The sequence below is a fragment of the Parasteatoda tepidariorum genome, chromosome 12, assembly GCF_982258835.1.
Source record: "Parasteatoda tepidariorum strain Cologne lab strain chromosome 12, Ptep-v5.0, whole genome shotgun sequence".
Classification (NCBI taxonomy): domain Eukaryota; kingdom Metazoa; phylum Arthropoda; class Arachnida; order Araneae; family Theridiidae; genus Parasteatoda; species Parasteatoda tepidariorum.
The window spans coordinates 64,046,927-64,061,647 of NC_141766.1; the positions used below are offsets into that span (position 1 = coordinate 64,046,927).

The 14,721-nt window shown below is 29.6% G+C and overlaps 2 protein-coding genes across 4 annotated transcripts in view; one reads left to right on the forward strand and one right to left on the reverse strand.

Moving 5' to 3' along the window:
* The window catches only part of LOC107440712 (3-hydroxyisobutyrate dehydrogenase, mitochondrial), a 44,269-nt gene extending 43,853 nt beyond the window's left edge, over nt 1-416 (reverse strand). For both annotated transcript variants that reach the window (XM_016053696.4, XM_016053695.5), the window contains exon 1: nt 258-416. In XM_016053696.4, the coding sequence (XP_015909182.1) occupies nt 258-345 (88 nt within the window). In that variant the 5' untranslated portion in view covers nt 346-416. The remainder of the gene's footprint in view (nt 1-257) is intronic.
* LOC107440713 (LYR motif-containing protein 2) lies at nt 321-11,333 on the forward strand. Of its 2 annotated transcripts, none has more exons than XM_087156202.1 (3): nt 321-461; nt 4,218-4,358; nt 11,182-11,333. In XM_087156202.1, the coding sequence occupies exons 1-3, from the start codon at nt 432-434 to the stop codon at nt 11,260-11,262; spliced, it is 252 nt and encodes an 83-aa protein (XP_087012328.1). In that variant the 5' UTR covers nt 321-431; the 3' UTR covers nt 11,263-11,333. The 2 variants fall into 2 exon arrangements, with proteins under 2 accessions (XP_087012328.1, XP_015909183.1); XM_016053697.4 differs by having other exon boundaries at nt 460-919.
* The last annotated feature ends 3,388 nt before the right edge of the window (nt 11,334-14,721 follow it).

Below are 14,721 nucleotides of genomic sequence, written 5' to 3' on the forward strand. Positions count from 1 at the left end.
GAGACAAAATTTATGGATGAATTGATTTCGAAAATTACGATATAAATTATAAATGATTTATTTATATTTACTATTAGTATTTTATATACAAATTGTTAGTTATTTCTCCACATTTAATCAAGCTGAACTAATCTAATATATAAACATGAAAAATATAAACATAAATATATAAACAATCGAATTTAATAACATAATTTAATTTTGGAATCGCGTTAGCAGAAAAAAAATGTGTTCATTATTCTAAATTTCATTATTACTTAAATTTGAAGTCAGATGACGGAATCCACATTTTAAAATATTAACTTGTTTACACAACTGACTGGAAAAAATAACACTTCCAGACATCTCGAAACTAGTGCGCCTTCACTTCATACCATGAATGTACCGCTTTTGAATTTAGTTGTTGCCAGACATCACAGTCGAAAATATGAATGGTTGACCGTGTAAAGGTGGCGCTAAGGGTTAGTATTCTTAGCAAAATTTCCGGGTTTTTACCATAGAGGTTTATACAGCTTCCGGCAAACCTTACGCTTTATTTATGTTGTGATATTAGTTTTCATAAACTTATTTAAGACTTACAAGTTAGATTTTATAAATTGCAGAAGATTTTTATGAATGGTTGAATTGCGCGTAAATTTAAGTTCAAATCACAGTAGTCAAACTTATTAGAATATCAAGCTTGTTCGCACATCCTTGTTATTGTTTACGTTCAGTCACTCATTCATTTCATACTCAAAACTCTTATTTTCTAAAATAAAATTTCTTATTGGTTTTACATTAAAATCACGATTCTTTTTATTTTATACTCAAGTCGTAATCAACAACAATTAGTATTGTTTTTTATACTGATTTTTTAGATCTTAAATTTAGAAATGAAATAATGACTGCTTCGTCCAAACAAACACTGACATTAACCAAGGTAAGAGTTGGAAAGGGGAATAAAATGTTTCCAATTTTTTTTCTATTTTATTTTATTTCGGACTTGTTTTCTTTTTATTTCTATGCATTCTCTTTACTAATTTGAAAGCGATATTTTAAATAGGTCGCTAAGAGGTTGGCGGCGCTTGGCCTTGCCGTAGCTCTGATAAAATGTTAAGTCCAAGCATATTCAATAAGTTATAACAGGGTTGCAAGAAACACGGGTTTTTCCAGAAAAGTCCAACACAGGTGGGTTTTTCATGTTTTATTGGGGGATTTTTTAAAAGAGAGGGGATAAGCACCTTATTGTTAAAAAGCTTATTTACTATTAATAATTAAGTTTAATTGTATGAATTGACTTAACATATAGGTAATTAAAATGTAATTACTAACTAATATACATAAATTGGTACAAAAGCCTGTAAAAAATTTCTTCTGACATCACAATGCAAAATGTTATATGCAATCACATACATCACACATTTGAAACTTAATTTAACACAAGATTACTTTTTATTTATATTCTTACTAATCAGTCCCAGTATTTATATTCTTACTAATCAATACCAACTTTAGGGTGAGTTTTTTTCAGAGTAGGTTTTGCCCAGTAAAAGCCGCCCGGGTTTTACTGGGTAGGTGGGTTTATTTGCAACCCTGAGTTATAAGTTATTCTTTTTTATTAGCTTATGGAAGAAAAGTGGATATTTTTTATTGTTTATTGATAATATTAATTAATAGTTAAAAGAATTTAATGATTTGACCTTATAATAGCTTAAATACCTTTAATTTAGTGCGTAAATGATTATTCAACCTTTTATTTTAAACAGGGTTGCCACTGTATATGATGAATAGGGAAAACTTGGAAAATACAGAGATTAAAAATAATGGAGAAAATGACGGGAATTTTGAATTTTTCTAATAAACTGGGAAAATACAGGGAATAGTTATTTCTTATTCTTTTCTTTTACACAATGTTGACCTCTCAAAGTGTGATCTATGGGATATTTAAAGATAGTTCAGCTATACTATACTATTCCTTTTTTATGTATGTTGAACTGTTCTTGATTTCTCTAAGTTTTTCCAGCAATTAAAACTAGTATTAGTTATCATAATAAAGTTTATAAAGTCAGAAAAACAATTCTAGCAAAAAACAAATATTTTAAGATATGTGTGTTAGCAGGTTTGTTTTTGAATTGTTTTTCTGACTTTATAAATTAAAATAAAACAAATTTGGATTTAGCTGTTTTAAGTGCTTTACTATTTTGATTTATTGTTTAATTACTTATTTTGTCTTTTTCAGGGTTGGAAGGTTTTTGACATTTGACAGTTTTTGACGGTTTAAACCGTCACGTCGAAAACCTATATTCATATGTGAAATTTAATTAATACATAAAATTTATATATTTTTTATAAATGATAGTGTTTCTAAATATGTTCTAGAAAAAATAAATTTAAAATTTTGAAGAAACACTTATATTTTGAATAGTAACCAAAATCTTGTACTTTTGAAAACTCACATCTTTTGTAATATTATGTATTCATTTTCATGTGTTATTGAAAATCTGCAGTGATATTATTTAGAAATTTATTTATAACCAAATTTAGTGTATAGTAAAAATTAATCATACTAAAAATTAGACATTTTTAAAGATAAACAGCAGTTTTGTACATCAGACATCTTTTAAAGAAAAATCTTTTAAACAGGTTGGGCACATGCAACATTCACAATCAGGGAATTTTTGTCTATTTTTAGCTCTTCTACTTTTAATAACTACTTTTAAATTCAAATTAACATACTGGATAATAAAGATGTTCAGTATAACATTAAAAAAAAAAAATTATACACTTGTATCAAGTTTGTATTTATGCAACATAACTTGTAAGTTCCTTATAAATATTAGTTATATGTTCCTTATATGCCAAAAATGCATAGTAATAAACTTTTAATTTTCTTAAATATCAAAAAAAAAATGTTTTTTCAAAATATAAATATTTAAACAATTTTTGTGCAAAATTTTTCTGCACATGCATTTGAATATAAATTTCTGAGATTTTAAATCTGTTATTTTACCTTAATTTTAATTAAAAAATATTTTAAAACCTGCTGATTACCTACAGTATAATTAAATTTCAATATAATGCATGGCAACTGTTGGTAGTTTTGAAGTTCATATATTTTCTTGGCAAACTTCATTTTTTGACGGTTTAAACCAGTATTATACCCTTGTCGTGTCAAAAACCTTCTGAATTTATTAATTAGTTTCATTCTTTGATTAGATTATCATAATATAGCTCATTTGCACAGTGATTCTGTGTTTCCTTTTAATATATTGTGTATAATATATACAGGGACTTTTTTTTCAGATTTGAGTGGCAACCCTGTTAAATAAACCAAAAAACTAGGTGTGAACCAAATTTTTAAAAAAACGTTCCCCCCCCCTATTCCTAGGTGTAACAGAAACTATAATATACATTGTTAAATTTTAAAAAGGAAATCAAATCAAAATTTATGATCTTATCGATTAACATTTTAAAAAATATTACTCAAAACTTTACTCGTTTCAAAATTTTATTCAATGTAAAATTTAATATTTCAGTGCAAGTGCATTTGACTGCAGCTTTTACATTATCTAAAGCTTGAAATCCCCTTTAAAACTGGCAGTTTATTACGAGATGACGCAAAAACTGTACCTACCAAAAACTGTCCCCAGATGCTGTAAACTGTACCTACGCCTCTGATGTATCCTAAATATATGCAAGCACTATCGCTTCACCAGGTCATAACACTAATCGAAGGGATTTAAATAGTGCTTCCATTAATTAGTTTTGAACACTCATTTCTCTTTAAATTAAAAGGTTGCTTTTAAAAAAAAATTTTTATTGAACTATATCAGGGTTGCCACTCCACTGTGAGAATGGGGAAAACCTGAAAAGTAGAGGGAATTTAAAAATCCCTAAAATAACAGGGAAATGCAGGGAATTTTGTTTTGTATTTTCATCTTTTAAAAAATGGCAAGCATTCAAAGTGCAATCTACGAGATATTTCAGCTATATTAAATTAGTTTATTTACTATAGCATTTGTTTTAAGTATGTTCAGCTGTTCCTTTTTTCCACAATTATAACTAGTATAGTTAGCTCAAAACAGCACAGTGTTTGTGTTGTATATATTGTGTATAATATGTACAGGGAAAGCACAAGAAATTATTTTTCCAGATTTGAGTGGCAACCCTGTATATGTATATATACTGTATTTATTTTTGAAAAATTAATTAGCAGTTTCTAATCTTCTCTATTTTAGTTTCTGCTAAGATCTAAAACTTTGAAGCTATATAGAGACATATTGAGAACTATAAAAAGAATTCCTAATAAGGAACATCAAGCTGAATTAAAAAGTTGGGTGAGGAGAGATTTTGAAAATAATAAACATTTAACTAATGAAGTAAGTATGTTGGCTAATGTTTGATTACCAATTAATGCCAATAATTTTATACATGGAGTCCATTTAATTATACTCTTTTATAATTTTTTTTTAAAAAATTATAATTTCTTTCTTTAAAAAAAAAATTTTTTTTTAAAAATGTTTACTTAATATCTGAAAAATCCTGTTAGAATATAACATATTAACAGGGGTTGAACTTTCATAATGAGCTGGATAGCAGCCATTGGCTGAGAGGGGAGACAGGAAAAAGTTCCCAAAACACAACACTGCTACTTCTGTACTTACAGGGAAGGAAACAGAGATGATCCCAAAGTTAATCAGTTTCAAGAAATCATCGATCACAATTATATATAAAAATTCTTGTATATTTTATTTAAAAATATTAGAACTAGAATTTATACTTGGCATCTCTTTCATTTGCAAATATTTTTCTCTGGTAGAATAACAAATGTGATAGAGATAAAAGTAAACTTATCCATAATTATTCATTTAAATTATGCTGCAAATAATTTATTTAGAATTTCATGTTTTGAAAATATCAAGGATTTAAATTTAAAAAGATTTTAACTTTTTGAAAAGTGCCATTAATGATTTTTCTCAAGAAATTTTCGGGATTTTTGAGTTGAACTCGCAATCACCCCTGAAGAAGAAAAAGAAACTTATACATCTTTAACCTAGGTTTTTAGGTTGGCCGGTTTAAACTAAATGTTTTTTTTAAACAAAATAAGTTTGAGTTTTTTTAAAAAGAAAAAAATATTTTAAGTAACTTAATTTTTGTATCATTTATGTAAATATAATTAAAAATAAACAAAATTATTTTAAATGTAACCAAATGAAGAAAAAAAAGTACATTTTCAAATAAAAATTATTCTAATCTTGAGTTTAATGGATTGTTGACTGAATGTAAACAATAACAAGCTTAGTAAAACTGGAAAAAATTTAGAAAACTTCCGTCGATCCCTCTGCTTATGTTATGCTTACGAGGCGATGCTTGAACAGGCTTAATGTTCTAGGAAGTTTTATTATTGTGAATTGAGTTCAGATTTATGCATAATTTTACTATTCATAAAAGTTTATTGTAGTTTACAAGTTCTAACTGGTTGTGAGCCTAAAACAAATTTAATAAAATTAATGTCACAGTATAAATAAAGTAATATCACAGCATAAACACAAATCACAAAAATAAAACTTCCTAGAATAATAAGCTTGTTCACACATCGCCTCTTAAGCGGGGAGATACACCGAAAATCTTCTAAATTTCTTCCGATTTTAGGAAGCTTGTTATTGTTTACATTCAGTCACCAGTAAGTGAAAATTCAATCATTATGTCAAAATTATTCAGGATGCAATGTTTGACAATTAAAACAGTAATGCAATAAATGTTTAACTAGGAGGTTGACATTAAAACAAAATAGCAATTTTAGTATAACGAAGCATCTTTTTGTTATCTCATAGTAGCATGTTTCCAAAAGTTAAGTCACAATATTCTTCTGCTAATAGTTTGTCTAAAGTAAGAACTCCTCTAGCCGTTCGTCTGGATCCGTAGGAATGACTATGGTAACGAGGTATAACTATTTCAAAAAGGAGTGTGAGGTCATTGTTTAGGACAGGTTTTGGCTGGGGTCAGCTAGAAAAAGGGAGTCTTTCTTTTTGGTCTATTGTGTTAGCCATAGAGTGAAAAGAAGGTACCCTCCCTGAAATGTGCTATTCTTGTTTCCATAGCAGCAGATGACCTCAGACTTTGTGGCGGGGGAAGTTCTTACTGTAGACAAACTATACTTAAGTTGTAGTTCCAGGGTGGCCACCCACCTTGAAAACCTGGAATTATCAGGGAATTTTTTTATACTGGAAAAATCAGGTAATTTTAAAGAAAAGTTGGAATTTTTTTCTTAATTTAAATTATTTTGCCATCCGCTATATCCACTTTATTTAGATGGAAATTTATTGTCAAACAGTTGAAATATCATCAACTTAGCAATACTTTGCTTGCATTAAAATTCTCACCATTGTTATCCTGCTAAACTGCCATATGAAACTCGCCCATGTTGCTAAATGAATGGAGAAATCTTTGATCTCTTTGGAGATTATGAGACTACACAGTTTAAAAAAGGCAAAAATTGTGGTGGAGTTGAAAGAAAGGGTTAAGATATTGTCTTCTGTTTATATAAGTAGGTTTTTTTTTGTTTTCTAGTCCGTGGGCTGAATTCATTTATTGTTAAAGTTAATTCCGATGCTTTGGGAGTGTTTTTTATGTTAACAAAATGTTTTAGTTTTTTTAACTTTATAAAATTCTCCAAAAAATAATTGGTTATAATTTACTAATAGATTTTATTTTGCACTCTTTTTCTGAAAGCTTTTAGTCTGCCATCCAATGAATAATTTTTTCTTAGCAAAGCGTACCAATCACTCATTTTCTTGAATCGTTAATGGCAAAATTGTTGCATTGATGCTAATTTTCTGAATTTCATTTTTATCCCTTTATAACAAAAAGAAGCTTTTTTTACGAACCAACTGAACATAACATTAAATTTTACTGTTTTGTTGGTAAATATTTGATTTTTGATTCAAAATTCGAATTGTTTATTAATCACAATGTCAAAAGCTCATAAATGTTGCTTACATTCCAGAGATGATATATGCCAATTATTTCTCCTTTTACCTTAAAAAGCTGAAAAATAAGCAAGGAATGTATGGAAAACATGTTAAATGATGTATAAACTTAGAATTTGAAAGAAATTATTTTTATTTGTTTATTAGAAGGAAGGAAAACTAAACTTTTTTTTTTTTTCTGCGCTGTTCAGGTACATGTTTTAAGTTAGGCAACCAGATGACCAAAATTTTAAACTTAATATTAAGTAAACAAGGTATCATTTTCAAAGTAAAAAATTGAAGTTTTAAAATAATGACGTTTGACTTATAAATATCAGTTTTTAAGCTATAGGCTGTTAAATGAAGGGCTACATCATTTGAAATTTTTAACCGTGGTAAGTGAATCTCTAAGTACAGTTTTTTTTTTTACATAAGAGTCACATTAATAATAGAAAATTAAAAAAGTAATAATAAAAGTGAACTGTAACAAAACAGGTTATCTTGTAGAGACATTTCAAATTTATTTACAAAAATCATTCTCAAGATACACTTTTGATATTTTATGTGCGACCTCAAAATACGTAATTAATTGTTCTGTGCCACTAAAATTTAATATAATTAAATTATTTTTCTGTTCAAAGTTTTTTTTTTTTTTTTCATAGTAAAGTGTTATTTTTATTGTAAAATTATTTAATTATTTTCATGTCAGACACCACTGCTTTTCTTTTCATTACATATATTTTTATTTGTTTCCATCTCTTATTTTGTTTTTTTCTTCATAAAATGAAGCCAAATATGGATAGAATCATATAGAACATTTTAAATCAATCATTTTTCTTAGAACTTGAAAAATGTATGTATTTTGAGAAAAAAAGTCAGTACGTACTGTAGTTATTTATTTATTGAGTTAAGAAAAAAATAATAAAATTACTTGCATAACAAATAACACATCCCATTCAATTTTTAGGTAAATGGTATAAAAAGTTAGTTGTTACTGAACCTGTAATTGGCAACAGAAATTGTAGACAGGAGTATTATAAAGAGATAAAAATTTATTCTAGAATTTATATTAATTTTTTTTTTCTTCATGAATTTGGTGCAGCTCTAATGCTACAACTGGGGACATGTGCTCTTTCTTGTTCACTGTTAACTGTGCCACTAAATTCAAGTAAATGGTATATCGGTTAATATCGTCTGCTGTGCAAAACGCATATTTAATTTTATGCAGCCAATAAATAATTATATTAAATTATCATTTTTCCTGCACTATTTTTTTTCCCGGAAAAAAACTGTTATAAGCTAATAATACAGTGAAAAATTGTTGCTTTCTTTTTCATTTTAATGTACAGTGAAATTTTTTCAATAGATTTTTTAATGTACTGAAATTTTTCGCCTTCCCAGTTATAAATCAAAATCAGCTACCTAATCTAAACTATGAAACCATGTAGTTAGATTGGAATTCCTCAAATATTCTAAATGAATAAAAAAATTTATTGATGTATAATCACCTGCAATTATTTTCTTTTGCTTAATGAAATTACATTAAACAGTACTTATCCAAGGTTTGTTTTGGGTCACTCTATATTTGCAATTCTGTGCAAAAACTACTTAACACTTTGAAAAGAAAAATTTCCTTAAAAGCAATATATTCTACAAGCTAAACATATTATTTTCTCCGCATCTATTCAATGGTATATCAAATAAATAACATTTTAAATAAAATACTTTATAAAATTAAAACTTTTCTTGTACCCACCTAGACTTCATAAGGGGGGGGGGGAGCACGCCGACCTGGAAATTTTAAGATTTTTCTATATCCAGGAACAATTTGTCAATCCATCCTCTTCCTCTTGAGGTTATGATGCCCATTTATTTTGTTTGATGTAGCAAACAAGTGATTAGTGAGAAATGATATAACTGCTTTAGTAATCTGATACTCAGTCTGCAATTTAAAGAAAAAATTAATTTATGAACATCTGTGATTGAACTAACTTCCCTTTTACCTAATTCTAAATTAACTATCAGTCATTGGTTAATGATTTTTTATTCATTTGCTTCTTCTTCTGAACAAACTCAAAATTGTGGAATAAAATTTGATTTTTTTTATCTTATTGCATAGTTCATGTCAAATATTTATGTGTAATATGCATGTGCAAATTGTGATAACTAAGCATTAAGGCTGGCTTACCTTTATGTCAAGTCAGGCGCAAACTTATTCAAAATTTATATAAAAAATATCATTTCCTATAGCCTTTACTAATATTGTAATATAATTTTCCAATAACTTTACCTTAATATGTAATCTTTATATAATTTTTTATAAATGGTTATAGACCAACATTGTTATTATATGAACAAATATTAAGTAAGTGAAGTTTTAAAACTTTGTTGAAAATGATGCTTATTTCAAATTCTGCCTTTTATCAGTTTTCCTTTCACACTCAACACAATAAACTGAAATATTATTTTATTAAATTACTACTTCAGGGTGGCCACCCACCTGGAAAACCTGGAATTATCAGGGAATTTTTTTTATACTGGAAATATCAGGGAAATTTGGATAAAAACCTGGAAAATCAGGGAATTTTAAAGAAAAGCTGGAAATTTTTTCTTTGATAATTTTTTTAATTTCACTAATTTAAATTATTTACTAATTTTCTTAAGCTAAATTATTTCATCCATTATACCCACTTTTTTTTAAACGGAAAAGTATCGCCGAATCGTTGAAATATCATCAACTTAGCCATATTTTGCTTGCATCAAAATTTGCTCCATTACAGCTCTGTCAAACTAGAATACCACAGAAAATTCTCCCACGGTTGCTAAACAAATGCAGAAACCTTTGACCGCTATGGGACTGTGCAATTTAGGAAAGATTCTGGTGGAGATGGAAAAAGGGATTAGGATATTAGCTTCTGTTTTTAAATTCTGTCCTTGGGCTGAATCCATTTATGGCTCAAGTTTGTTCCAATATTTTGGCGGTAATTTTTTTTTTCTATTTTGACAAAATGTTTTTGTATTTTTACTTTATAAAATTCTCCAAAAATCGTTGGTTATAATTTAATAATAATAGATTTTATATTGCACTCTTTTTCTAAAAACTTTTCTACTCCCATTCAAAGAAATCTGTGAATTATTTATTTCTCAGCAAACCAACCAATCGCACATTTTTTTTACAATCGCTAACAGCAATGTTTGTCGATAAATTGTTACAATTGTTGCATTAATGCTAATTTTTTCTATTTCATTTTAACCTTTTATAACATATATTTTTTTAAAAAAAATTTGTAAGAACCAACTATATATTAATATTTCATTTTACTCTTTTGTTGGTCAATATATGATATTTGATTCAAAATTTTGTACGAAAACATTTGAAAAATAAATAAAAAAATCTTGCCAAATTGTCAAAATAAATTATTTTTTTCAAGATGAAAATATTTTATAATAAAGACACTTTTCTTGTACACATCCTACACTTTATAAGAAAAAAGAAACAAAAACCTGGAAATTTTAAGATTTTTATCTGGAAAACCTGGAAAAATCAGGGAAATTTGAAATCTGATTTGAGTGGCCACCTGTACTTAATAAAACATGTAATTAGTAATGAAATAACTAATTCTTGTTAACATTTACGAAAGCATTTGAAAAATAAATGAAAAAATCTTGCCAAATTGTCAAAATAAATTATTTTTCTCAAGATGAAAATATTTTATAATAAAGACACTTTTCTTGTACACGTCCTACACTTTATAAGAAAAAAGAAACAAAAACCTGGAAATTTTAAGATTTTTATCTGGAAAACCTGGAAAAATCAGGGAAATTTGAAATCTGATTTGAGTGGCCACCTGTACTTAATAAAACATGTAATTAGTAATGAAATAACTAATTCTTGTTAACCTTCTTTGCTTGCAAAAGACATTGAATAATGAAATGACACACATTTCAGAAAAATGTTAATGCTGTTTCTAAAAATTGAAACAGATTAATTTGAAGAAATCAGTTATAAAAATAAGCAAAATTTTTTTGTTAGTTATCAATAGCTCCAAAATTATTTGTTTGAAAAGAACTAAACTTTTTTTGGTACAATCAAAATGAAAATAAAAGTTAAGCAAAAATTTAACTGATTAGCATCATTTGCACATGAATATTTTTCATTAGGTTTTTGTTGCTACTTACTAAATTATGTGTTTTTATAAACTTTTGATTTATTATCAATTTTGTTTGATTTCAGGATGCTATAAAATATAATTTAAACAGGGGAAAATCCTTTTATGAAGAATTGTTGTCCTCTTTAAATCTTGCTGTGTCCTGAAATCATAACTGTTTGCAATTTAATAGTGAATGCTCATTTTTTAGAAATAAAATCTTTGTTTATGTCTTAAATTTTGTGTATTGATTTAAGTTTAACAGAATCTTAACAATTACTTTCTGGAAATTTATCTTCAATTCTAAGCAGCAATGGCTCGATGATTACTGAACTAACCAGCTTGCCTGGAAAGTAGAGGTTGGCCTAAGTACAATTCTGACCACATAGCCACAATCATGCCGTTGGAGCACTAATGGCTCAGGGGATAGAATGTTTGCCTTCAAATGAGGTGAACAGGGTTTGAATCCCAGCGCTGGCTGGTCAATTCAAATTCCGCTCCGGCTTGCACAGACTACAGTACCGACGTAAAATATCCTCAGTGGTAGACGGATAATGGATTAGAGTCCCTTTGCCGTCTGGCTAACCGTGGGTAGTTTTCCTCTCCATGTAACGCAAATGTGGGATAGTTCCATCAAGAAGTCCACTACGAAGCCAATACTTGATCCAGGAGTTCCCTTGTCTTCTGGATTGAGTTCAAAATTACAAGGCTATAGAGTTGAACATTAGTTGTTGAAAACCCAAAAAGGTTCAGCTGTTCAACGATGGTTGTAAAATAAAATATAATCATACCATTAGTCACAAAATTGTGAAGCTTTAACGAGGTAGTCACTTTCCAAAATAGTGTAAACCCTGTCAGAAAAAGATTCAGGAAACAAGTTTTTTGACCAATTACCATTGACCAAAAATATTTGTAAATAAAATATTTTGGATTTCAACTGAATTCCTAAAATCGACGTGAAATTAAAGCCTGCAAAATTACACTAGTCACCACATAAGAAATTTTTCCAAGCTGTGGCCATCTTGGCCTACAATAGGCTTTTAGGGAATGCTTTACTATCTTCAATTATAATTTAGTAACTGAAAATCTTAAGCGTGCTTGAAAATATTTAAGCATTTAATTATATTATATATATATACATACAGTGTTAATTCTAAACCTTAAAAAAGGTAGGGGACTAGAAGTTGAAAAGGGCACCTATCACAAAAAAGGGCATTGTTCACAAATATTTGTATATAACTTTTAAGACATCCAAGATATACAAAATTTTAATTTTTTTTCGTTCTAATAATCGAATCTTTTTTAAAGATGAAATTTAAATTAAAAATAATTCCACAGTTAAATTCGCGCATTCTATAAATTAGTTTTAAGATGAGCGAAATTCTCAAATTGCGAAAATGTTGCATGTCGTAATAATAACATATTAAATATATCGGGATTTTCAAAAACAATGTCCAAGTGAATGAAAAAACAAGAAATTTTTGTTGGAAGAGTCGTTATCGACAATGTCAACCTTCATCTCTGAAAAGGTACCCCAACATAGAATCGAGTTAACATGTCTTATATACAAGTGAATTGGAATTGTATTTCTGTAGTGGTAGATACACTGCAGTACTCCCTCACCAGAATTATATCTGTGATAGAATTCGATGAACGAATACCACTAGTTAATTCATTGCTGTTTTCGTGAGAAGCCGGGAGAGCTGTATTAAGATCACCGTACTTTTTGAGTGCTAATCGTGAGTGGTTGGTTTATTGAAATTACATACATTTGCTGACTTGTGTGCTCAATATAGGCTTATAAGTCATTGTCAAGTAGAAAATACAGATAGAACAATTCAGAGAAAGACATCACAAAGAATACATCAAGGGTTACGGCGGGATTCGAACCCGCTACCTCCACGCTTAACAGAGCGTTTGGACCGGTGATACCGCTCGGCCAGGGAGGCCCCGCTAATCGTGAGAGCTGTATTAAGTTCACGGTTGTAGTCGCTCCTGTGTTGCCATTAGCAGTCGAGTATATAAAGGCCGAAGTTGTGCTCGATCGAGACTGAGTAGCAAGAGCGCGAGGAGGTGGATAATGTCGCAAGTCAACTGTTCAATTTGTACCATCCATCGAAGTGGGCGCTACTGTCAAGGTAGGTGTGTTCACATCATGTCCGAGTCACCAATGTGCGTTGGAAGTGTTTGTTTCGGCTAACAGAACGTTTCTGACTTGTGGGAGCTTCCAACTGTGAGAGACAAGCTATAATATCTGTCAACATAGACCGCAAATCCGACGAACCCACAACTGTGCTGACTGACTGTCCGCTAGTTGTTGTAGTCATAATGCCATCCGTCATCTCTGCCACCTTGTCTAGGTTATCGTTGGAAGTCTCCAAAATCTGCTGAACATTAGTGGGCAACCTCTGCAAAAAACGATTTAAGAAGTTCATCGTTAATTCTTGCACCGACTTTATTCCACATTTCCAGAAGCAGTCTTGAAGGACAGCAGTCGCTGAGTTGCATTCCCGAAATTAAATCCCTTAAACGCTGTTCTTCAGATTCAGCATATTGAGCGCACAATCTTTTTTTTTTTCAATGGTGTGAAAGGCTCATCTACAGGTGGACTGATAATCGCTAATTCTTCCGGTTGCAAAGCAGAAACTACATGGTGAAATTTCGTTGACTCTGTTGTCACTCCAGCAAGCGTGAACTGACTTTCTATTTATTTGAACCGTTACTCACGTCCGGGTCACCAATGTGGGGGGAATAGATATCGACAATGTCAACCATTGTAGTTGCTTACATTTGTAGATTCTAGAACCCTTGAAACAGCTTAAAATACAGCTTTAAACTAAAATTGAGACTTCATATGAGTAACAAATAATTTAAAAGCTGTTTTTAATCATCTCTGCATTTTACCTAGCTAAACTCGTAAATTTTAAGTAGGGATAGAAGTTATCGACTATGTCAATCTTCATCTATGAAAAGGTAGATACACAACAATACTCCCCCACCAAAATTATATCTATGATAGAAATCGATATCACTAGTTGATTCCTGGCTGTTTTTGTGCGAAGCCGGGAGAGCTGTATTAAGTTCACGGTAGTGGTCATTCCTGTGTTACCCTAAGCAGTCGAGTGCATAAATACCGACGTTGTGTGTGATCGAGACTGGGTAGCAACGGTGCGAAGAGTTGGATAATGTCGTAGTCACAAGTAGCAAGTTAACTATTCAATATGGACCATCCATCGAAGTGGGCGTTACTGTAAAGATAGGCGTATTCATATCGAAGTGGAAGTTTCTGTCAAAGGAGGCATGTTCACATCACGTCCGAGTCACAAATGTGGGAAGAGTCGTTATCGACTATGTCATTCTCTTCTATGAAAAGGTACTCCGATATAGAATCGATTTAATATGTCTTATATACTAGTGAATTGGAATTGTACTTTTGTAGTGGTAGATACGCTACACCTATCACAAAAAAGGGCTTTGTTCACAAATATTTTCATAATTTTTAAGACACCCAAAATATACAAAGTTTAAAATTTTTTCGTTAAAAATAATTTCTCTGTTAAATTCGCGCATTCTATACATTAGTTTTTAAAATAAGCGAAATTCTCGATTTTCGAAAATGTTGCATG